This window comes from Oncorhynchus tshawytscha, linkage group LG32 (genome assembly GCF_018296145.1).
Source record: "Oncorhynchus tshawytscha isolate Ot180627B linkage group LG32, Otsh_v2.0, whole genome shotgun sequence".
Taxonomy (NCBI): domain Eukaryota; kingdom Metazoa; phylum Chordata; class Actinopteri; order Salmoniformes; family Salmonidae; genus Oncorhynchus; species Oncorhynchus tshawytscha.
Window position 1 is genome coordinate 9,208,839 of NC_056460.1, and position 26,412 is coordinate 9,235,250.

The window sequence follows — 26,412 nt, forward strand, 5'->3', positions numbered from 1 at the left end:
ATTGATGTATACAGAGAAGAGAGTCGGTCCAAGAATTGAACCCTAAGGCACCCCCATAGAGACTGCCAGAGGCCCGGACAACAGGCCCTCCGATTTGACACACTGAACTCTATCAGAGAAGTAATTGGTGAACCAGGCGAGGCAATCATTTGAGAAACCAAGGCTATGATTGGCTAAAATGCATTAAGAAGGAAAGACATTCCACACATTAACTTTTAACAAGGTACACCTGTTAATTGAAATGCGTTCCAGGTGACTATCTCATGAAGCTGGTTGAGAGAATGCCAAGAGTGAGCAAAGCTATCATCAAGGCAAAGTGTAGCTACTTTGAAGAATCTCAAAAATAGAATATATTTCCATTTGTTTAACACTTTTTTGGTTTCTACATGATTCCATATGTGTTATATCATAGTTTTGATGTCTTCACTATTCTACAATGTAGAAAATAGTACAAATAAAGAAAAACCCTTGAATGAGTAGGTGTGTGCAAACTTTTGACTGGTACTGTATTTCTGATACCTTTTAAGATGGCCAAGATGTTCAAATCTTCATAAATGACCAGAATGGTCAAATAATAATAATCACAGGCAGAACAGTTGAAACTGGAGTAGCAGCACAGCCAGGTGGACTGGGGACAGCAAGGAGTCACCATGTCAGGTAGTCCTGAGGCATGGTCCTAGGGCTCAGGTCCTCCGAGAGAGAGAGAAAGAGAGAATTAGAGAGAGCATACTTAAATTCACACAGGACACCGGATAAGACAGGAGAAGTACTCCAGATATAACAAACTGACCCTAGTCCCCCGACACATAAACTACTGCAGCATAAATACTGGAGGCTGAGACAGAAGGGGTCAGGAGACACTGTGGTCCCCCCGGACAGGGCCAAACAGGAAGGATATAACCCCACCCACTTTGCCAAAGCACAGCCCCCACACCACTAGAGGGATATCTTCAACCACCAACTTACCATCCTGAGACCAGGCCGAGTATAGCCCACAAAGATCTCTGCCACGGCACAACCCAAGGGGGGGCGCCAACCCAGACAGGAAGATCACATCAGTGACTCAACCCACTCAAGTGACGCACCCCTCCTAGGGACGGTATGAAAGAGCCCTAGTAAGCCAGTGACTCAGCCCCTGTAATAGGGTTAGAGGCAGAGAATCCCAGTGGAAAGAGGGGAACCGGCCAGGCAGAGACAGCAAGGGCGGTTCGTTGCTCCAGAGCCTTTCCATTCACCTTCACACTACTGGGCCAGACTACACTCAATCATATGACCCACTGAAGAGATGAGTCTTCAGTAAAGACTTAAAGGTTGAGACCGAGTCTGCGTCTCTCACATGGGTAGACAGACCATTCCATAAAAATGGAGCTCTATAGGAGAAAGCCCTGCCTCCAGCTGTTTGCTTAAAAATTCTAGGGACAATTAGGAGGCCTGCGTCTTGTGACCGTAGCGTACGTGTAGGTATGTACGGCAGGACCAAATCAGAGAGATAGGTAGGAGCAAGCCCATGTAATGCTTTGTAGGTTAGCAGTAAAACTTTGAAATCCCTAACACCCCTTTTACATCTATTTCTCCATAAATAAAAGCCTTTACTTATGCCAAGTTTCTAAGCTGGAAAATGGAAAGAAAAATGTATCTATGCCTTCATTTCCCAAAAATATAGACTCTTCGCTTTCATCTGACATCCAATTTGATATGCTCCTACATACTTCACATGTTGGTGCGCGTGGGTTCTTTTCGATGGAAATGCCCTGGGCTCTCACGGGTCTTCAGCTTCTTCTACTAATCATCCCTGAGCTCAGACAGTGGCCGGATTTAACACTCACTAGACTGGCAAAGCCCAGGGCAGAACTGTTAGGGCTTTGGAGCGTGTGTAGGGAATCCGTGAGTTACCATGAGTTACCATGTCACCCCTTTTCCTTGATTCCAAGAGATAGTTATTACAAAATGTCTCAATATTCCCCATAGCCATTACTTTAGCATGCTGCTTCTAGTTCAATTACGTGCCCTTACATTTCTGAGACGGTAAACTGGCCTTTAATGCTGCTTATATTACTTGGTTTTCCATCTCAGCTCCCAAACAACACTTGGTAGCTTTTGGAACAACAGAAATGATTGATGCCCCTCTCCCATCAACAGAGGCACAGCTATATCTATTAACTGCTACTTTACAACAGTTCCATAGTGAACCGTAGTGTCGATAGTATGTTCAGCAATGTGTGTCTTGAAAACCGGTATTGATGGTAGTTAACCTTCGTTGCTTTTTCTGTGTTCTCTCTTGACAGACACATACATGCTTGTCAAAAAGACACACACCCTGCATATCGAGCAGACAAATACACACACACACACACACACACACACACACACACACACACACACACACAAACACAGACACTATTTGAAAGACCGATTAACCAACACAGACCTCCACTTGTGATTACGGCCTTTGAGAAAACACAAAGGCTTTCAGGGGGAAAAGAGTGGTGGTGATGCATTGTGGCCATTACTGAAATGATTAATTCTGTCTAAAAATCTATTGTGACGTAATTTATTTAGTTATTTACATTCATACAAAACATTCATGTCAAAAACAAGCATTCAGAAGTCGGGCTTTGTCTGTTCTGACAAGTTCTATCAGTTTTCAGCATGTTCAGAAATACACATGATGTTGAAATTAATCTCACATTTAATACCAGTACCCACTTTTGACAGGAAATGTCAGATGTGTAAATTTGCTCGCTGGTGTCGTGTTAAAATGTGCTCCTTATTTCAGGTGCCACATCCGTGTGATTGACACCTTCGGGACAGAGCCGGCCTACAACCATGAGGACTACGCCACCCTGCACGGCTACAGGACCAACTGGGGCTACTGGAACCTCAACTCCAGACAGTACATGACCATGTTCCGTAAGTATACATCAATATGGGTTATCACTCATTAGTATTACAACACAATGGATGGTTGCACAGACTATGATTAAAGGCCCAATCTGTAAGATTTCCTGGTCTCAGATTGTTGATTCAGTCTACCGCAGTATTGGACGTAAACAACGTCATTATATTATAGCGATTCAGGGGGAGGAGTGCGAGGGTCCAAGGCAAAGCACCACCCATGAAACTTTCAGCAGATATTAGGTGTATTGGGAAGAGGGCTACAATTAAGACCTGAATATAGCCATGTGCTTGTTGGGGGCTCAATTATTATTTGCTTTTGGAAAATGGCATATTAAAAAGGTTAGTTCACTATTATTGGATGTCAAGTCCAAAACTACTTATGGGAGAGTTAGGAGGGAGAGTTTGGAGGACATGGTGATGTGAGAGGTAGGAGGCCACAGTGATGGGAGAGTTAGGAGGCCACAGTGATGGGAGAGTTAGGAGGCCACAGTGATGGGAGAGTTAGGAGGCCAGAGTGATGGGAGAGTTAGGAGGCCAGAGTGATGTGAGAGTTAGGAGGCCAGAGTGATGTGAGAGTTAGGAGGCCAGAGTGATGTGAGAGTTAGGAGGCCAGAGTGATGTGAGAGTTAGGAGGCCAGAGTGATGTGAGAGTTGGGAGGCCACAGTGGGACACAGTAGGATTCCACCATCATAGAGCCCTGGCCTTCACTATCTGACTGGCTCTGCTTTTCATAGCATGTCATTGAGCTAACTGAGCCCTTGACTTTATCCACCCTCACCCACTCCATCCTCCACAGCACCACTTAGCATCGCTATATATTCTGCACCACCAGTACAGATGATCACTGATTTGTTGCTGAGCATTTTCCAGCAGAGACAGAAATGCAAACATCTAGTGTATTCAAGATTTTAAAAGGTTTCTAAAGTTTGTAATTTCCATTTGAAATGCCAGACTTGATTTGCCCTAACGAAAAATGTATCAACCCCTACAAAAAATGTCCATTAATTATAATCCACATTATAATTAACTTTTCCTGTTGCAGGATTATTTTCCTGCTGTAACAAACTGGCTCAGATTAAGATCCTACATCTGTACCTATCCACCTGGCTATAATGCACCCACAGTGGATACCTGCAGAATCCACCTAGGTTTAACATACCACTTAACACAACAATGCCAGGACTTTAGCATACAGACAATTTTTAGATTAGCCACACTTACAAAACCTTTTTGAATTAGTATATTAGAATTAGACTGAGGGACAGGCCATATCAATATCAGTAGAACCTCTTCACATTTCACTGAGGATATTGTTAAGCTCACGTTCAAATGAGATGAAGGTATACACCTGTGTGTTTACTATCTCTTCTGTATCTGTCTCAATCTTTTCCCCTGTCACTCTCCCTTCCCCTCACTCTGCCCTTTCTCTCCTCCCTCTCTCTCACCCTCCTCTCCTCAGCCCACACTCCAGACAACTCGTTCATGGGCTTTGTGTCTGAGGAGCTGAACGACACCGAGAAGAGTAGCATCATGCAGAACAAGGTCAACAACATGGCTGTGGTTTACGGCAAGGAGGCCAGCATGTGGAAGGTAGGCAAAACACACTGTCGTGGACATTTCCTGTATTACCAAATCATGAGAGAGCAAACCACACACAAGTCAGAGTTATCATAAAGTCCATGTTTAATTATATGAGCTTCACCATAGCCCTGTGACTCTCAGATCAATTCAGTATCATAAATGAATTCTCTGAGAGTGCTTACATATTGGCAACTGAGATCCTGTATAGCAAAGACACACATAGCCAGACAGCATTGGCTATAAATTATCGTTCAGTTTGGTCTCCTAAACTAAGTTCCTATCTAATTCTTGGTACCACTTAGAACCGAAAACATTACCTCATCCAATGGCATATATCAAATACACCCCCTCCTGGACAAGCTTACAGAGAGACGTGACTGGCACACAGACATTGTGGAGCCACCTAACTGGTTCCCCATTAATCACACCATCCCTTCACATGGTTTAGGAATAGTTTACAGACACATTCACAGATAAGACTAACCCGACCTCTCCCCTCTCTGGGCCCAAGTAACTTTATCCACATAAGCATGCTTATGAAAATTAATAAAACATCTTATTTACAAATGTTACCTAAAGAATTCTGATTCTGCCATGATAACACACACACACACACACACACACACACTCCACTCACAGAGAGACATGGGTTCAAATAATATGTATCATTTCAAATACTTTAGCTGTACTTGATTTAGCTTGCCCGTATGAAATAGTTTTGGGATAGTCCCAAAAGTGCCCACCTAGCGCTCCAGGCCGGCTCAAGCAAACACTTAATGTACTTAAAAGATTTCCAACACTATTTCAGTCCAGGTCTGCGTGCAGAGAGATAATTATCCCACTGACATTAGTTATACGTAGTCGGGTAAAGAGCCGGGGGGGGGGGTGAAATCTTTTTAGATTTTTGTAGAGCCGTTCAAATTCCCTTCATGAAAGAAGCATATCTGATATTTAATCTAGAGATGCTTTATGTCATCCAGCTCGTACCCGGAATATCCCTGTGCTCTTAGAATGAATACTTAGGCCTTCGGATTGATGTGGATTTGACATTGCAAAACATATAGATGAGCTGGTTTAAGAAGCTAAGATTTCAAGTTGGCTTTTTCTATAGAAACAGATGGTGCCTTTCTCTAAGCAGTAGGAAGCAGATTGTTAAGTCAATATTTGTATCTGTTCTTGATTATGGTGATGTTATTTATCAAAGTGCAGCTGCTACTACTCTTAAGCCTTTGGATGCCATCTACCATAGTGCCCTTCTGTTTGTTCCAGGCGACAGTTTTGATACTCATCACTGTATCCTGTGTCAAAAGGTTGGCTGGACTTCGCCAAAGACCCGTAGATCTCTACATGACTCCCTTTTTCTTTCCAAGGCTATACTTTATAAGCTTTCGTCTTATCTAACTTTGCTGTTGAGGTACAGCCACCTGAGTTGCCTGACCCGTTCACAGGACTGGATAACTCTTGAGGTTCCTAGTGTCTCCACCGAGCTAGATAAACCTGCTTTTAGTTTTAATGCACTATATTGCTGTAACAAAATTCTGAAAACGTTTCATCTTGATGTTCCGGTGCCGTTCAGGCAATTTAAAGTATTGATTGGGGATTTATTTTTGGAGGAATGTAAATGTTTTTCTGTGATCTGTGATGTTTTATTTGTGCTTTGCGTGACTGAGTTTTTGCATTTTAATGTGTGAATACAGTATACAGCATATACAGTGGGGAGTACAAGTATTTGATACACTGCTGATTTTGCAGGTTTTCCTACTTACAAAGCATGTAGAGGTCTGTAATTTTTATCATAGGAACACTTCAACTGTGAGAGACGGAATCTAAAACAAAAATCCAGAAAATCACATTGTATGATTTTAAAGTAATTAATTAGCATTTTATCGCTGGGCAATACGGACTTTCAGCTCCCTCCATTTTATTGCTCCCCAGTGGCTGCCCCACCCCTGCCCAGTCATGTGAAGTCCATAGATTAGGTACTAATGAATTCATTTCAATTGACTGATTTCCTTATATGAACCTTAACTCAGTAAAGTCGACGCAATTGTTGCATGTTGTGTTTATATTTTTGTTCAATATACACTGCTCAAAAAAATAAAGGGAACACTAAAATAACACATCCTAGATCTGAATGAATTAAATATTATTATTACATACTTTTTTCTTTACATAGTTGAATGTGCTGACAACAAAATCACACAAAAATGATCAATGGAAATCAAATTTATCAACCCATGGAGGTCTGGATTTGGAGTCACACTCAAAATTAGAAAACCACACTAAAGGCTGATCCAACTTTGATGTAATGTCCTTAGAACAAGTCAAAATGAGGCTCAGTAGTGTGTGGGGCTTCCACGTGCCTGTATGACCTCCCTACAATGCCTGGGCATGCTCCTGATGAGGTGGCGGATGGTCTCCTGAGGGATCTCCGCCCAGACCTGGACTAAAGCATCCGCCAACTCCTGGACAGACTGTGGTGCAACGTGGCGTTGGTGGATGGAGCGGGACATGATGTCCCAGATGTGCTCAATTGGATTCAGGTCTGGGGAACGGGCGGGCCAGTCCATAGCATCAATGCCTTCCTCTTGCAGGAACTGCTGACACACTCCAGCCACATGAGGTCTAGCATTGTCTTGCATTAGGAGGAACCCAGGGCCAACCGCACCAGCATATGTTCTCACAAGGGGTCTGAGGATCTCATCTCGGTAGCTAATGGCCGTCAGGCTACCTCTGGCGAGCACATGGAGGGCTGTGCGGTCCCCCAAAGAAATGCTACCCCACACCATGACTGACCCACCGCCAAACCGGTCATGCTGGAGGATGTTGCAGGCAGCAGAACGTTCTCCACGGCGTCTCCAGACTGCCACGTCTGTCACATGTGCTCAGTGTGAACCTGCTTTCATCTGTGAAGAGCACAGGGCACCAGTGGCGAATTTGCCAATCTTGGTGTTCTCTGGCAAATGCCAAACGTCCTGCACGGTGTTGTGCTGTAAGCACAACCCCCACCTGTGGACGTCGGGCACTCATACCACCCTCATGGAGTCTGTTTCTGACCGTTTGAGCAGACACATGCACATTTGTGGCCTGCTGGAGGTTATTCTGCAGGGCTCTGGCAGTGCTCCTCCTGCTCCTCCTTGCACAAAGGCGGAGGTAGCGGTCCTGCTGCTGGGTTGTTGCCCTCCTACGGCCTCCTCCACGTCTCCTGATGTACTGGCCTGTCTCCTGGTAGCGCCTCCATGCTCTGGACACTACGCTGACAGATGCAGCAAACCTTCTTGCCACAGCTCGCATTGATGTGCCATCCTGGATGAGTTGCACTACTATCAGCCAGGAAGCATAGGAACTGAGAAGTGGTCTGTGGTCACCACCTGCAGAACCACTCCTTTATTGGGGGTGTCTTGCTAATTGCCTATAATTTTCACCTGTTGTCTATTCCATTTGCACAACAGCATGTGAAATGTATTGTCAATCAGTGTTGCTTCCTTAGTGGACAGTTTGATTTCACAGAAGTGTGATTGACTTGGAGTTACATTGTGTTGTTTAAGTGTTCCCTTTATTTTTTTGAGCAGTGTATATATACAGTACCGTCATAAGTTTTTTTAATTTTTTAAAACTATTTTCTACATTGTAGGATAATAGTGAAGACATCAAAACTATGAAATAACCCACATGGAATCATGTAGTAACCAAAAAAACTATATATTTTATATTTTAGATTCTTCAAAGTAGCCACCATTTGCCTTGATGACAGCTTTGCACACTCTTGGCATTCTCTCAACCAGCTTCATGAGATAGTCACCTGGAATGCATTTAAATTAACAGGTGTGCCTTGTTAAAGGTTAATGGAGACTCACAGTGTGAATCAGTTATGTTGTGACAAGGTATGGGTGGTATACAGAAGATAGCCCTATTTGGTAAAAGACCAAGTCCATATTATGGCAAGAACATCTCAAATAAGCCAAGAGAAACGACAGTCCATCATTACTTTAAGACATGAAGGTCAGTCAATGCGGAAAATGTGAACGTTTCTTCAAGTGCAGTTGCAAAAACCTTCAAGCGCTATGATGAAACTGGCTCTCATGAGGACCGCCACCGGAAAGGAAGACCCAGAGTTACCAGCCTCAGAAATTGCAGCCCAAATGTGTGTGTGTGTGTGTGTGTGTGTGTGTGTGTGTGTTATATTGAACAAAAGTATAATTTCAACGAGTTACAATTTCAATGAGTTACAATTCATATCAGGAAATCAGTCAATTGAAATATATATAAACATACAGTGCATTTGGAAAGTATTCAGACGTCTTGACTTTTTCCACATTTTGTTACTTTACAGCCTTATTCTAAAATGGATTAAATTGTTTTTTCCCCTCGTCAATCTACACACAATACCCCATAATGACAAAGCAAAAACAGGTTTTTAGACAGACCGTCCAGTAGATACACGGAGACTCACAGACAGACTCAATATGAATGAGAAGCAGTACCATGTTAATTAAATCAGCTCATTTCCATTTCCTACGGTCAAGAACAAGAGGTTAAATCAATATAAACTACTTGAGGGGCTACAATCTTATTCACATCCTCATCCACACTAAGTTACCACACCCCTCCTAAACACTCACACACTTCTCACTCCCCCGGTGTACACTACAGAGATGTAACCAATTAGAACAGAGCTGTTAACTGCATAACAGACCAAACGATCGACATGCCATGTATCTACTATCTATAGAAGATATTACATTTGGCACACAGCCGCACGTGGATGCATTTAACGGCGTCCTACAGCCTCCATTTGCAGCCAAATTTCCTTTCAAAAGCAGCCTGGTTGCTCACAGTGCATTTTCGATGAGGGAGAGACTCTACCTAGATTTAGTTTAAAGACCTGGTTTAGCTGTAGCTTTGTTCCCCCTCCGCCTCTGTTGGCGTGCGGCAATTCCCGAGGAATTTCATTCAATGGTTTAGTCTTGCATCTCAAGGCGAGACCGAAGATATTATAGAAACGGCGTGCGAACTTCAAGCAATTGCCGCTTTACAGGAACAGAAGGGGGGAAATGCAATACATGACAGATGGAGTTGAATATTTGTTTGTTCTTTCTCTTGTCTTTCCCCTCCTCGATTCCCCTTCCGCATTCTTCTCCCCTCTCTTCTTTGACACTTCTCTCCTGTCCCCTCCTCTCTTCCTCCCGTGCATCTCTCCATTGGGTCTTGGTGGATGATATCCTCTGCTGCAGCTCCAGGTAAGACTCTTCTCAGTCGAAACACACCGGCCCTGTTCCCTCTCTCTTAAACCTTGGCTCATACATTCAGTTCACCGTTTCCTCCATTATCACACTCTCTATGAACACCCAATGCAGACTCCTGGGGTTGTCAGTTTGACCTCGCATACCGCTGCTACCACACTGCCTTTCCTTTGATGCACGTCTTGTGTAGAGATAATGGTGGATTGACGAGACACGAGTGGTTTGAACAGTCCACCGCTAACCTTAGCACGCAGCTGTCTGCGATATGAGAGAGAGAGAGAGAGAGAGAGAGAGAGAGAGAGAGAGAGAGAGAGAGAGAGGGAGAGAGAGAGAGGGAGAGAGAGAGAGAGAGAGAGAGAGAGAGAGAGAGAGAGAGAGAGAGAGAGAGAGAGAGAGAGAGAGAGAGAGAGAGAGAGAGAGAGAGAGAGAGAGAGAGAGAGAGAGAGAGAGAGAGAGAGAGAGAGAGAGAGAGAGAGAGAGAGAGAGAGAGAGAGAGAGAGAGAGAGAGAGAGAGAGAGAGAGAGAGAGAGAGAGAGAGAGAGAGAGAGATTTATATATATATATAGATAGAGAGATATTTATATATATAGTTGGACTGGGAAGCTGTGTGGTGCCACAGATGTCTTTCTGAATACTGGGCGAGCGACTAGGACATCTGGTCCAATCAAAAATCCTTGAGCGGACCCAGACTTCACGTGCCCATTTTATGAAGTAGTGGTTCTATCTTTCTCAACGCTCACGAAACAGTTGTTTTTTGGGGGGTTAACTTCTGCTGTCTCTCTTTCTGCCGCTTGAGGCAATTTGTCGAACAAATCGATAGTTCTTGCTTGCGCTATTTGGTATTGGGCTTAGTCGTATCATGGAGACATGAGTAGAGGAGAGGTGTGTGTTGGATTTTAAGGGATAGTACTAGTATTGATTTCTGAAATGTTAACCTTGTGAGTCGGGCCTGTAAGGCAGGCCAAAGCCGTAAACAATATTGTAATGACTCCATCTCGTATTCCAATGGGCATAGGGGGTTTCTTCTGCTTTTCACCTGGGATATCGCTCCTTGTCTTGGCAACCAGCCTCCTCAAAAATTGAAATTGTGAGTATGGAGAGAGGAAGATAGAGTTTTGCAGAGGCCTGCAGGTGCTTTGTGTTTTTGGAGCCAGTATGTTCATGCCCCCCCGAATTAGTGGAATGGTATCAAGCACATGTTTTCCGAGTGTTTGATGCCATTCTATTCGCCTACTTTGCAGCCATTATTATGAGCCGTCCTCCCCTCAGCAGCCTCCTCTGCTGTATGTTCACCCTGAAGAAGGCACAGTGATGCCAAAACTTTGGTTCACCAAATACATTACTGGGAGCTTGTATATAGAGTGCACAATTATCTTTATTCATTTTTATAGCCTACTCGCCGTTTAGTCAGAACCTCCACCGACTTTTTGGGGTGTTTTTTGGGCCACCTTTAGTTATTATGCTCCCGGCTTCTGGAATTGCCTGCCAGAGAACCTGAGGGAGGCCCAAACTGTGGACGTAATTTAAAAGAGATCTTAAAACGCCTCCTTTTAGCTTTGCTTTTCCTTAGGGGGGGGGGCGTTTTAGTTGTTTAGTTCTTGTCATTATTTTGTTTTGTATTTTACGTTTGTTGTGTAGTAAATATTTCAGCTTTCATTTTCATCGTTTTTTATTCGTTTGTGAAATGCGTTGCGTTTTGCGTTCCATGTCTGAAATGTGCAGTACAAATGAAGCTTGATTTGGTCACATTTTTGGGGGGGGGGGTTGTACGCCAGCTCGTTATTACACTACCTCCAGCACAGACACACACTCCTCTTCACGCACACCCGAGAGCCATGTCTCTTCCTCTTCTCTCGTTCTCTCTCTTTCTCTCTTTGCAGTCCCCCAACAGGCCATTTCCTGGCAAGACGTCCAGTTCACTTGAGTTGAAACCCAGTCAAACAAGCTCAAACCCACCACACAAAGTTCAGGTTGACTTCTATTGTATAAATAAAACTTTCATCTTCCCCGAGTCCCGGCCGTTTTTCACACTCTCGTAACCCAACCTTGATCTAGATGAACTGATTCCTGAGAATAGAGTCCATGTTAGATAATTAGCATTACTAATGTGGCACGGGGCTGGCCCAGTCAAGCCAGGTCAAGGATTAGCTAGCCTGGGCTAAACCTGGGTTACATCCGTGTGTGAGCATCTGGGTGTGTGTGGTTCTCTCTCTGTTTTGTTGGCTCTAATTCATAGTGTCTGGTGCACTCAGAGCGTTGGCTAATCTCCTAATTGGCTGGGAAAATCCTCATAGGAAACCATCTATCGCAGCAGCCAACCAATTACAGCACAGCCTACAGGGCGAGCACACAATAGAACAGGGATACAGTAAGCTTCTTAACATCCAGGAAGCAGGAAGTCAATAAGGAGACCTGGGCTGTGGTTGATTCACATTGAGGGGGTGGGGGGTTGTTTTGTTTTTCAGACGTGGAGGCTAGCTATGAAAGGGTGCCCATGCTTAAACACACACAGGTGAAGTGCATGGACACACACACACACACACACACGAGTGCGCTCACACACACTCTCACACATCTCTCACCTCAAAATGCATCCCCTTTTATTGTCAACATCTTTGCACTTCTCTCATCCACACGAAAAACACAAAGCCTCCATATCCACTTAAGATGCGCTATTGGGTTTAAAGGTTGTGCCTCTCAGAAGAAAGATGTACTGTTGCTTCGGCACATGAATGCACTGTATAGATTCAGCCAGAAAGCACATCTGTTATTGTGTGTAGATGTGGTTTGCTTGTATGCCACAATAGGTATGTGTACTCCCTATTTATAATCTATTCATTTCAATGTATGGGCATAATCTATTCATTTCAATGTACAGGCACAATCTATTCATTTCAATGTACGGGCATAATCTATTCATTTCAATGTATGGGCATGATCTATTCATTTCAATGTATGGGCATAACCTATTCATTTCAATGTATGGGCATAATCTATTCATTTCAATGTATGAGCATAATCTATTAATTTCAATGTATGGGCATAATCAATTCATTTCAATGTATGGGCATAATCAATTCATTTCAATGTATGGGCATAATCTATTCATTTCAATGTTCATGATCTATTCATTTCAATGTATGGGCATGTCTTTATTCATTTCAATGTATGAAGCATGATCATCACTCCTACCCCCATTACTGCATTCAATGTATGGGCATGATCTATTCATTTCAATGTATGGGCATAACCTATTCATTTCAATGTATGGGCATGATCTATTCATTTCAATGTATGGGCATAACCTATTCATTTCAATGTATGGGCATAATCTATTCATTTCAATGTATGGGCATAATCTATTCATTTCAATGTATGAGCATAATCTATTAATTTCAATGTATGGGCATAATCAATTCATTTCAATGTATGGGCATAATCAATTAATTTCAATGTATGGGCATAATCTATTCATTTCAATGTATGGGCATAATCTATTCATTTCAATGTATGGGCATGATCTATTCATTTCAATGTATGGGCAGGCTTGCTGTTTTACAGTCTTTACTCCTACAGCCCCATTACTGCATGATGGAATGGAGGGACTATGAAGACACACACGTTCATACTATTATTATTATTTATTTTGTATTATTGGTTGTATATTGTTGTATATGAAATGCGTGTGTCTGTCCTTGTCCATCAGTGTATGTGTTTTGTTACTTGTCATGTTTTGTGTTTTTGTGGACCCCAGGAAAAGTAGCTGATGCAAAAGCCAATGGGCGTCCGAATAAACCACTGAATGAACCAATCAGATAGGTAGAGACGTGTGAGAGCGCCACAGATAGGTCAGGGAGAGGGATGTCATAGCAGCCAGTAAGGACATGAGTGGAACCGGCTGTCACAGGCTGGCTAATGCTGTGCTCTGCTGCTGCCCCCTGGGTGCCTGGGGTGGTACTGGCAGTCTGCCAGTATTTTTCCCCTGCGTCCTTACATGGACGCCTCGCTCCTCGCTCTCTGGCGCCGGGAAGAGACGCTCGGGGCCAAATGTGTGTGATAAGATAGAGAGGGATTGAGAGAACGGGTGTGTGTGTGTGCACACGTGTGCAGGAAACCATGCCAGATCCCTAGCACTTCCCCTCATTCATATTGACGGCCCACGGCAGTGCGGCACTGTGTGTCTCTTTGGGTTTTCTAAAGGGGTCTGTCACATTAAATGCCCTGCGCTCACTAACAGGCAATGGCTCTGCCTCTCTCTGTGTGAAGATGCTAATGTTCACACAGCACACACACACACTCACTCAGTGAATTCACAACCACTCATACACACACACTTAAACAGTCATAGTGCATTATCACGCGTACACACACACTAACACAGACACTAACACACACAATCATTGCCATTTATATGTACACTCATAAACAACCACACACACAGCCATTAACGCATCACCTCTAATCACATCATTCTCTCTGTCTTTCCTTCCCTCTCCAGCTCTCCCCTCCCTCCTTCCCTCTCCATCTCTCTCTACCTCCTTCCCCCTCATCTCCCTCCTTCCTTCCCTCTCCATCTCTCTCTACCTCCTTCCCCCTCATCTCCCTCCTTCCTTCCCTCTCCATCTCCCTTCCCTCTCATCTCCCTCCTTCCCTCTCATCTCCCTCCTTCCCTCTCCATCTCTCTCTACTTCCTTCCCTCTCATCTCCCTCCTTCCTTCCCTCTCCATCTCTCTACCTCCTTCCCTCTCATCCCCCTCCTTCCTTCCCTCTCCATCTCTCCCTCCCTCCTTACCTCTCAACTCCCTCCTTCCTTCCCTCTCCATCTCTCCCTCCCTCCTTCCCTCTCATCCCCCTCCTTCCCTCTCATCTCCCTCCTTCCCTCTCCATCTCTCTCTACTTCCTTCCCTCTCATCTCCCTCCTTCCTTCCCTCTCCATCTCTCTACCTCCTTCCCTCTCATCCCCCTCCTGACTTCCCTTCCATCTCTCCCTCCCTCCTTATCTCATCTCCCTCCTTCCCTCTCCATCTCTACCTCCCTCCTTACCTCTCATCTCCCTCCTTCCCTCATCTCTCCCTCCCTCCTTACCTCTCATCTCCCTCCTTCCCTCATCTCTCCCTTCCTCCTTACCTCTCATCTCCCTCCTTCCTTCCCTCTCCATCTCTCCCTCCTTTCTTACCTCTCATCTCTCTCCTTCCTTCCCTCTCCATCTCTCACTCCTTCCCTCTCCATCTCTACCTCCCTCATTCTCTCTCCATCTCTCCTTCCCTCTCTGTCTCTCGTTCCCTCCGTCCCTCCCCCTCTCCCATCCGCACGTGCTCCTCCACTTTCTCCCTCAAACTCAACGCTCTCACTCTCTCCCTTTCCTTTCTCACCCACTCATGACTTTTTCCACCGTCACACTTCCTCTCCTCGCTCACCAACTCCCCATTCACTTTCTTACATTCTCTCTCTCTCTTCCCTCCTCCTTGCCCATCAGCAGGGTAAGGAGGGTTTCCTCCAGATCCTCCACAGGTACATGGAGGTCCACGGGACGGTGTACTACGAGACCCAGCGCCCCCCCGAGGTGCCTGCCTACGTCAAGAACCACGGCCTGCTGCCCCAGCATGAGCTGCAGACGCTGCTCCGCAAGGCCAAGGTACTGGAACACACACACACAAGACGATACACAAGAGGTAACACTACAGACGTGGGATCTTAATTGGATCACCCTGTTGCAGGATAACTTTCCGGCAATGCAGGAAATGTAAGTGTATTCGAGGTTTAAAAAGGCTTCTTAAGTTTGTAATTTTGTAACTTTGAAATTCAGACTTGATTTTCAGTTACGGGGAATGTATCAACCCATACAAACAATGTCCATTCATTATAATCCTCATAATAAATCATATTTCCTGTTGCTGCAGGATTATTTTCCTGCTGTAGCAAACCGGCTCAAATTAAGATCCTACATCTGTACGTGCGCAAACACATTCAGGCACCATGCATGCACACATAATACACACACACAACACACAACACACACACGCACACACTAGTTCCACACACACTACTGTTGCACCAGCACTAACTACAACAGCAGCCACGCAAGGCCAACACACAGTTACCTTCCAGTCCCTGGTATATCTGTAAATGGCAGCATTTTCAATTGACAAGCATTAATAAAATAACTGATGGTTATCCTAACTGGTATCATCTTCATCTCCTCCACCAGCTCTTCATTGGGTTTGGTTTCCCCTACGAAGGGCCCGCCCCTCTGGAGGCCATAGCCAATGGGTGCATCTACCTGCAGCCCAAGTTCCACCCACCCCACAGCTCGCTCAATCACGAGTTCTTCAGAGGCAAGCCAACGTCTCGAGAGGTGAGCTCCCATTGGTCAACACCATATCTAGTACTGTACCACTCTTCAGTTGAAAATGAACTACCAACATTCCCGATTGTACACCAAATGTGCCACTTATACATCAGAGAATATTGCTTTAAACTGGAATATTTGACTAATTCTTTACTCCACCCCTCTCAGGTGTCGTCCCAGCACCCGTACGCAGAGCAGTACATCGGGCGGCCCCACGTCATGACAGTAGACTACAACAACTCCCAGGAGTTTGACTCTGCCATCAGAGAGATCATGAGTACCAAGGTAGAGTTGTTTCATGTATTTCTTGACTCATTGGTTTCTTTGGCAGTGACCAAACACACTATGTTCCACCAGAGAAGGATTGTACAACCATATAACGAGTCTGACGAGCCCGCCGCGAACAATATATTGCTTTCTCGGGAACAGGCCCAGATCCCCGTGATTTGCGTGAAGACGAGGGGGAGAAATAGGGGCCAAAGGGCGGGCTGCCTTCTGAGAATTCGTAGGCGATCGAATTAACCCCACTTCCTTCCATTCTGCTAGAAAACGTGCAATCTTTGGAGAATAAAATCGATGACCTACGCGCAAGATTAAACTACCAACGGGACATTCAAAACTCTAATATCTTATGCTTCACGAAGTCGTGACATACCGCTGGCTGGTTACACGCTGTAACGGCAGGATAGAACAGCGGCGTCTGGTAAGACAAGGAGCAGCGGACTATGTATTTTTGTAAATAACAGCTAGCGCACGAGCTATTGCTCGCCTGAGGGAGAGTATCTCATGATAAGCTGTAGACCACACTATCTACCGAAAGAGTTTTCATCTGTATTTTTCATGTTGTTTACATACCACCACAGTCAGAGGCTGGTACTGAAACAGCATTGATTGAGCTGTATTCCGCCATAAGCAAACAAGAAAACACTCACCCAGAGGGGGCACTCCTAGTAGCCGGGGACTTTAATGCAGGGAATCCGCTTTACCAAATTTCTATCAGCATGTCACATGTGCAACCAGAGGAAGAAAAAAAACTCTGCACCACATTTACTCCACACAAAGGGACGCATACAAAGCTCTCCCTCGCCCTCCATTTGGCAAATCTGACCATATTCTATCCTCCTGATTCCTGCTTACAAGCAAAAATTAAAGCAGTGACTAGATCAATAAAAACGTGGTCAGATGAAGCAGATGCTAAGCTACAGGACTGTTTTGCTAGCACAGACTGGAATATGTTCCGGGATTCCTCCGATGGCATTGAAGAGTACACCACATCAGTCAATAAGTGCATCGATGACGTCGTCCCCACAGTGACCGTACGTATTGTACATATCCCAACCAGAAGCCATGGATTACAGGCAATATCCACACTGAGCTAAAGGCTAGAGCTGTGACTTTCAAGGAGTGGGACTCTAACCCGGAAGCTTATAACAAATCCCGCTATGCCCACCAACGAAACATCAAACAGACAAAGCATCAACACAGGACTAAGATCGAATCGTACTACACCAGCTCTGATGCTCGTCGGATGTGACGGGGCTTGCAAACCATTACAGACTTCAAATTGAAGCAAAGCCGAGAGCTGCCCAATGACACGAGCCTACCAGACGAGCTCAACTACTTCTATGCTCGCTTTGAGGCAAATAACACTGAGACATGCATGAGAGCACCAGCTTTTCTGGAACTGTGTGATCACGCTCTCTGCAGCCGATGTGACTAAGACCTTTAAACAGGTCAGCATTCACAAGATCACAGGACCAGAACGATTACCAGAATGTGTACTGCAAGCATGTGCTGACCAACTGGCAAGTATCTTCACTGACATTTTTAACCTCTCCCTGTCTGAATCTGTAATACCAACACATTTTAAGCAGACCACCCTAGTACCTGTGCCAAAGAACACTACGGTAACCTGCCTAAATGACTACCAACCCGTAGAACTCACGTCTGTAGTCATGAAGTGCTTTGAAAGGCTGATCATGGCTCACATCAACACCATTATCACAGAAACCCTAGACCCACTCCAATTTGCATACCACCCCAATAGATCCACAGATGATGCAATCTCTATTGCACTCCACACTTTCCCCACCTGGACAAAAGGAAAACCTATATGAGAATGCTGTTCATTGACTACTGCTCAGCGTTCAACTCCATAGTGCCCTCCAAACGCATCATTAAGCTAAGTACCCTGGGACTAAACAGGACCCTGGGACAACACCTCCCTGCAACTGGATCCTGGACTTCCTGACAGGCTGCCCCCAGGTGGTAAGGGTAGGTAACAACACATCCGCCACACTGATCCTCAACACAGGAGCCCCATCCTGTACTCCCTGTTCACTCATGACTGCACGGCCAGGCACAACTCTAACACCATCATTATGTTTGCCGATGACACAACAGTTGCCTGATCACTGACAACGACAAGACAGCCTATAGGGAGGAGGTCAGAGACCTGGCCGTGTGGTGCAAGGACAACAACCTCTCCCTCAACGGGATCAAGACAAAGAAGATAATTGTGTACTACAGGAAAAAGAGGACCGACACCCCCATTCTTATCGACAGGGCTGTAGTGGAGCAGGTTGAGAGTTTCAAGTCTCTTGGTGTCCACATCACCAACAAACTAACATGGTCCAAGCACACCATGACAGTCTTGAAGAGGGCACAACTAAACCTATTCCCCCTCAGGACACTGAAAAGATTTGGCATGGGTCCTCAGATCCTCAAAAGGTTCTACAGCTGCACCATTGAGAGCATCCTGACGGTTTGCATCACTGCCTGGTATGGCAACTGGGCCGTTCGCACTACATGGGGTAGAGCGAACGGTTCCAGGACATCACTGGGGCCAAGCTTCCTGCCATCCAGGACCTCTATACTAGAGGAAGGCCCTAAAAATTGTCAAAGACTCCAGGCACCCTAGTCAAAGACTGTTCTCTCCGCTACCGCACGGCAAGCGGTACCAGAGTGCCAAGTCCATGTCCAAGAGGCTTCTAAACAGCTTCTACCCCCAAGCCATAAGACTCCTGAACACCTAATCAAATGGCTACCCAGACTATTTGCATTGCCCCCCCCCCCACCCCTATTTTACACCGCTCCTACTCTATGTTGTTATCATCTATGCATAGTCACTTTAATAACCCTACCTACATATACATATTACCTCAACTAACTGGTGCCCCCGCACATTGATCCTGTACCGGTACCCCCCTGTTTATAGTCTCGCTATTGTTATTTTACTTCTGCTCTTTAGTTACTTGTTACTTTTATTTCTTATTCTTATCTGTATTTTTTTTAAACTGTATTGTTGGTTAGGGGCTCGTAAGTAAGCATTTCATATGCATGTGACGAATAAAATTTGATTTGATTTGATGCTGATCGGGTGACGCTGCTTTTGTAAATGACGTTTCAGCTCGCTCCATCCAGGAAATACTGTGCACTTGAAATGCACCTCCGAAAGCTCCATATGGACAAGAACTAGCTGCAATGATTTAACCTAGGACAGTGGTGTATGCTATGTTAGCATCGGGAAACAGTGTGTCCACAGCCAAGGAGTAATTAGCAGTAAATGTGGACTAATGGGAACCTGTGTGATTTTGTGTGTATTTGTGTGTGTGTCTGTGTGTCTCTAAATGTGTGTGTGTTCTCCACTCTCCTGCTGTCTGCTGTGTCTTGTCAGACATGCCGTAGCTCAGTGCCCTGACGCTTACTCTCTGTCTGTCTGTCTGTCTGTCTGTCTGTCTGTCTGTCTGTCTGTCTGTCTGTCTGTCTGTCTGTCTGTCTGTCTGTCTGTCTGTCTGTCACTCTCTCACTCACTCACTCACTCACTCACTCACTCACTCACTCACTCACTCACTCACTCACTCACTCACTCACTCCAGTGATAGATGGCTGATAGGCCACTTCACCCCTTTCTGGAGACTGCACACTCCCCCTGTTTGTCTGTGGGCTGGCTCTCTGTCCAGGGCGGCTCCACATGCTCAGCCATGCAGACCAAGCAATTTCTTCTGGCTGACACTTCTTCATGTTCACATAAATCCCTATCCATTTCTCTTTCTATGTCTCTCTCGCTCTCTCTATGTTCCCCCTTTCTCATTCTGTCCATTTCACTGACCTGTTGTTTTCATATTTATCCCTCTTTAATAAATGCGAGGCAGGGAGGGAGGGAGGGAGGGAGGGAGGGAGGAAAGGAGGAAAGGAGGAAAGGAGGGAGGGAGGTGGAGACTGTGCCTCGCTCTGCTTTATGTTTTGATCAGATTTGTGATGTGTAACTTTTTTTCATAAATCCTCTCTACACGTTTTGCTTTTCTTTATTTGAAATGGGAAAAGTCCGATTTCACATGCAGTTAAACATGTTGTTTTAAAACATGATTTACTGAGTGATGCATCGTTTACAAGTGAGATTTGGAACATTAGAAACGTGATCTACTGTTGAAACTGGAGGGGATTATTATTAACATTATTAACATGTGGTCTGTACTTTCAGGCTCCACGTCTTCCTAATGGAAAAGTTGAACATAACTATTTGTGCTTAATCAAAAAATGGGTTTCCTTGAAATATTACGACATATTATCAGAGACACTTGGTTCCAAAGGGACATCCAGTTAAGTAATACTGTATTCAGTCGCTCGTGCTAAGAAGAAAACACACAATCCTGTATTATAATAATAACAATCATTTTTATTTTATTTAACCTTTATTTAACTAGGCAAACCAGTTAAGAACAAATTCTTAATGACATTGACGGCCTACCGAAAGGCAAAAGGCCCCCTGCGTGGACGGGGGCTGGGATTAAACATTCAAAATAAAGAAAAGGGCAAAACAAACACGACATGAAGAGAGATTTAAGACAACAACATAGCAAGGCAGCAACACATGACAACACAGCATGGTGGCAACATAACAACAACATGGTAGCAACACAACATGGTAGTAGCACAAAACATGGTACAAACATTATTGAGCACAGACACCAGCACAAAGGGCAAGAAGGTAGAGACAACAATACATCACACAAAGCAGCCACAACTGTCAGTAAGAGTGTCCAAGAGATTGAGATAAAAGTGTCCAGTTGAGTGTTTGTTGCAGCTTGTTCCAGTTGCTAGCTGCAGTGAACTGAAAAGAGGAGCAATCCAGGGATGTGTGTGCTTTGGGGACCTTTAACAGAATGTGACTGGCAGAACAGGTGTTGTATGTGGAGTATGAGGGCTGCAGTAGATATCTCAGATAGGGGGGAGTGAGGCCTAAGAGGGTTTTATAAATAAGCATCAACCAGTGGGTCTTGTGACTGGTATGCAGAGATGACCAGCTTACAGAATAGTATAGAGTGCAGTGATGTGTCCTATAAGGAGCATTGGTGGCAAATCTGATGGCTGAATGGTAAAGAACATCTAGCCGCTCGAGAGCACCCTTACCTGCTGATCTATAAATTATGTCTCCGTAATCTAGCATGGGAAGGATGGTCATCTGAATCAGGGTTAGTTTGGCAGCTGGGGTGAAAGAGGAGAGATTACAATAAAGGAAACCAAGCCTAGATGTAACTTTAGCCTGCAGCTTTGATATGTGCTGAGAGAAGGACAGTGTACCGTCTAGCCATACTCCCAAGTACTTGTAGAGGTGACTACCTCAAGCTTTAAACCCTCAGAGGTAGTAATCACACCTGTGGGGAGAGGGGCATTCTTCTTACCAAACCACGTGACCTTTGTTTTGGAGGTGTTCAGAACAAAGTTAAGGGCAGGGAAAGCTTGTTGAACACTAAGAAAGCTTTGTTGTTGAGCATTTAACACAAAATCCGGGGAGGGGCCAGGTGAGTATAAGACTGTATCATCTGCAAATAAATGGATGAGAGAGCTTCCTACTGCCTGAGTTATGTTGTTGATGTAAATTGAGAAGAGCGTGGGGCCTAGGATCGAGCCTTGGTGTACTCCCTTGATGATAGGCAGTGGCTGAGACAGCAGATTTTCTGACTTTATACACTGCACTCTTTGAGAGAGATAGTTGCAAACCAGGCCAAAGACTCCTCAGAGACACCAATACTCCTTAGCCGGCCCACAAGAATGGAATGGTCTACCGTATCCAAAGCTTTGGCCAAGTCAATAAAAATAGCTAAATACTTCAACCAACTTAGCAGTCAACTGGGTAGAATTGGCTATTTATTGCAATTAGGATGAACGATGGGGAAAGGGGCAAAACAATATTGAAATTTGGAAAATATGGTCATTTAGTGGTGTTATGTTGATTGCCTAGCAACACATTCTGTGGAAATGTTCTGATCTGTGGGAATCTGAGTGTGTGGGTGTGTGTCTTTGCAGGTCGAGCCATACCTACCCTATGAGTACACCTGCGAGGGAATGCTGGAGAGGGTACACGCCTACATACAGCATCAGGTAGGTTCACCGTGCACACACACACACACACACACACACACATTAACACACACACATTAACACACACACACATTAACACACACACATGCATACATACATGCAGGCACTCAACCGTGACTGTTTGTCCCAAAACATATTATCATAATGTCTTCCGCCCATTCTACCTGCTTACCACACACACTCTGTCTGTAGTCAACCTGGAGAGGTCACTAATCAACGCTGATTCTCATTGTGGACTAGACCAGAGTTTCCCAAACCCGGCCCCCGGTGTCACGTTTTGTTTTCGCCCTAGCACCACACAGCTGATTCAAATAATCAAAGCTTGATGATGTGTTGGTTATTTGAATCAGCTGTGAAGTGCTAGGGCAAAAGACAAAACGTGTACCCGGAGAGGGGGGCGTGCTCTTTTGTGTTTCTGTGCAATAGCCTCTACTATTTGTGTAAATATACAGTCCTTGACATTATTCTTTACTTGTGTCATTTAGCAGACGCTGTTATCCAGTGCATACACTTTCCCACTGGTCCCCCGTGGGAATCGAACCTGGCCTGGCTGACATGCAAGGCTGATATGTCAAATCGGTTCTCTTTCATGTTTTAAAACGAGTTATCTCTCCGCTGCTGTTGGACCCAGATGAGTTTTGTCAGGGAATTAGGTGAAGGGTTGATGGGAGATTATTTAGAGGGATGTGCAGTATAGAGGAGGTTAGAGAAACGTCTGTTTACTTTGTATTCCTGTCCCTCGATGCCCTGAAGTGTTTGGAAATGTAGATTTATTCAACAGCTAAAGGCAAAAGGTGTCAGCGGGCTTTTGATTTGTGTTGGCTAACGTGTTTGTGTATGGTGTGGGAGTGACAATTTGTGCGCGTGGATGTGCGTAGCTAGCTTGGCGTCTGTGCGTGCATTTGCACCGTCAACAAAAATACCACATTCTGTATAATGGAATCTCGGCCGCCCAGAAACAAATCTCCTGTGGGTGGCAGCACGAGAGGCTACCTATGTGTTGTGTTGTTCAACATCCCCTTCCCCTCTCTCTCTCCTCTCCCTCCGTCCCTCCAGGACTTCTGTACCCCCGAGGCCCCCTTCCCTCCGGCCAATTCCTCCTCCTCCAAGCTGGGGCTTAGTAGTCCAGCTAGCCCTGGGCCTCAATTTTTCCTGCTGCCCAACTCCAGTGCCCTAACCTGGGCCCCCAACGCCAACGCCCCCCTTGCCTGGCCCCCCCTCAGCTCCCTGAGGCTGCTGGCGTCCCAGGAGGGCCAGTCATGTGTGGAGGCGTGCCAGCGTGCCAACCTGGTGTGTGAGCCCGCGTTGTTCCGCTTCGTCAACAACAAGGAGGCCCTCCGCGGGTGAGTAGCACCTTGGCACACCTGTTTTCACATTAAGCCATATACCTACACACACACACACACACACACACATTGGACATACGTTTCTAACAGCCACACACACATATGCAGACATTCGAAACACACAATCACTCCACGTCACTAACAATCATGCAAACACACACAAGGCAACACACAATGGTAACACACAGTGGTTCGTTCGCTAAGGGCTGTCTGTGGGCGTAATACTCAAGCAGCTACAGCAAGGACGTCAGGTTCAAAGTCTTCTCAGTGATGTCAGGTGTCTTGTCGGCGCCATCTAGAGACCTGTAGTGACAGCAGAAGACGATAAGAGTGTCACAGCAGCGCCAACTCTTTCTCCTCTTTTATCTTTCCCTTTCTCCTTGTCTTTCTCTTCATCACCCATCCTGCTCAACACATTTTTCCTTTCTTTATCTTTGGTTCCTTTATTACTTCATGCCTGTCTGTCTCTCTCTCTCTGTCTGTCTCTCTCTCTGTCTGTCTCTCTCTCTGTCTCTCTCTGTCTCTCTCTGTCTCTCTCTGTCTCTCTCTGTGTCCATCTCTGTCTCTCTCTCTGTCTCTCTCTGTCTCTCTCTGTCTCTCTGTCTCTCTCTGTCTCTCTGTCTCTCTGTCTCTGTCTCTCTCTGTCTCTCTGTGTCTCTGTCTCTCTCTGTCTCTCTCTCTCTCTCTGTCTCTCTCTGTGTCTCTGTCTGCGTCTCTGTCTGTGTCTCTGTCTGCGTCTCTGTCTGTGTCTCTCTCTGTCTGTGTCTCTCTCTGTCTCTGTCTCTCTCTCTGTGTCTCTGTCTGTCTGTGTCTCTCTCTGTCTCTCTCTGCATCTCTGTTTGCATCTCTCTCTGTGTGTCTTTCTGTGTGTCTCTGTGTCTCTCTGTTTCTCTGTTTCTCTGTCTATTTCCCCTTCTACCTCTTCCCCCATTTCGTCCACCCCCTACCCTCATGGACTCTCTCTTTCTTTCTCTCTCTCTCTCTCTCTCTCTGTATCGCTCATTCAAACACCCTCTATGCATCACCCCGTCCCCCTCCCTTCATCAAACATTCCACCCCCCACCCCTCCCCCCACCAGGTTAGAGGTGCAGTGTGAGGTGGTGGAGGCGGAGGTCAACCACGTGTTCCCGGCCTTCTCCGTCCTACGCCGGGAGTGCGGCCTCCAGAAGGACCCCCTCCTCTACAGCTGTGCCGGCCTCAGCCCCAAGTACCGCCGCCTCTGCCCCTGCCGGGACTACCGCCGCGGCCAGGTTGCCCTCTGCCGAGACTGCTTATGAGGAGGGGCCAGGAGTTTTTCCAATGAACGCCTAACCCAGCTAAGTGGCTAGGAGAAACTCCAGGCGCTCTAGTTATAGCCTATGAATTGTAGACTATAAACTATGGACTATAAAATGAACCGGCCCTGGTTTTGATGCTAGGAGAGGGGGTGGCTAAAGCCGAAGGACCCTCCCCGACTGGAAGACTTGGTTTGAGCTATCCTCTGTCCTCTGAGCGTGAGTGGGTTATTGTCCCATAGTCACCACCTCCCCCCACCCATCCGTCCTTGGTTTCCAAATGGACAAAGATGTTACTGACATGAGCCTATGGATGGTTTGCCTCAAAGCTCCTCACTGGCCTATGAGAGATGTGCTGGACTACACTGCAACGAGTATAACTGTTCACCATGTGTCCACAGCAAAACGCAGTAATGGAGAAACGGCTATATTGCTGTCTAGCTAGCTACCTAACTAATACCTAGAGGAGACCCACTGACCGGAAGAACATTGATTTGCTGCTCCAATATCAATAATTTGACTTTAACCCTCCAAGACCAGGGACTTAAGAGAGTAATTGACCCAATGGGAGAAAACGCGACCTTTGAGTGGAACGCCAACTTTGGGTCAATAACCAATCTCCTCTCCCCTTCTCTCTTTGGCGCTGCGCTTTGACAATGGATGATGGACACTCAGACTCTCTCCCTGGACTCTCTCCTCCTTTTCAAGATGAAATGTTTCTTTTGTGCGACTAAGATAACCCTGACTGCCAACGGAGTCAATGCAATCAGCTCCGTTGTGCTAAAATGGACTAAAACAGATTAAAGCTTATTTTTTAATAAGCTCTGCTACTGCGAGAACAGAGGATTTTTGAGAACCTTTCGGCGGTTTTGTGACGGGAAAAAAAAATAAAAAACGAAATGTTAAAAAGTGATCAAAGCGTCGCTGTTGTTTTGTTGTCGGTCTTGTCACGGCTCGTAAATAGTTTGGTTTCTTTCATCCCCGGCTGCTCATTTACCATTTCCCTCCTGTCCTCCCGTGCCCATCCATCCATGAGAGAGATATAAGAGATGTTTGATCATCCACTCCTCCACAGCCAGGAGCAGGGGATGAGACTGTCGATATGTTGCGTTGGAGGGGGGAGGAAATCAGATATCTGTTCTGCTTTCTGGTTTTCCAGATCAGACATGCACTTCTGAGGCCAGCGTTCACAGCACTTGTGCTTACCTTGGGAAGTGAGTGGGTGATCCAACATAACCCTTAATGTACCAGTCCAATGCTCGTAGTAGGATAGTAGCTGGCCTCTACTAAGAAGCAGAATATGAAACATGCTGTACACACAATTATACCTAACAAG

General features: G+C 45.5%; 1 protein-coding gene across 3 annotated transcripts in view; it reads left to right on the forward strand.

Annotated features, from left to right (window-relative positions):
* Positions 1-26,095, forward strand: part of LOC112230118 (alpha-1,6-mannosylglycoprotein 6-beta-N-acetylglucosaminyltransferase B-like) — a 165,401-nt gene extending 139,306 nt beyond the window's left edge. The window contains exons 10-18 of one of the 3 annotated variants that reach the window (XM_042310817.1): positions 2,777-2,910; positions 4,359-4,489; positions 5,461-5,463; positions 15,200-15,358; positions 15,932-16,078; positions 16,241-16,357; positions 22,382-22,456; positions 23,513-23,799; positions 24,881-26,095. In XM_042310817.1, coding sequence (XP_042166751.1) covers positions 2,777-2,910; positions 4,359-4,489; positions 5,461-5,463; positions 15,200-15,358; positions 15,932-16,078; positions 16,241-16,357; positions 22,382-22,456; positions 23,513-23,799; positions 24,881-25,079 — 1,252 coding nt within the window. In that variant the 3' untranslated portion in view covers positions 25,080-26,095. Of the gene's footprint in view, positions 1-2,776; positions 2,911-4,358; positions 4,490-5,460; positions 5,464-9,714; positions 9,721-15,199; positions 15,359-15,931; positions 16,079-16,240; positions 16,358-22,381; positions 22,457-23,512; positions 23,800-24,880 lie in introns of all 3 variants that reach the window. The other 2 variants (XM_042310816.1, XM_042310818.1) reach the window with 2 other exon arrangements.
* Positions 26,096-26,412: the final 317 nt, after the last annotated feature.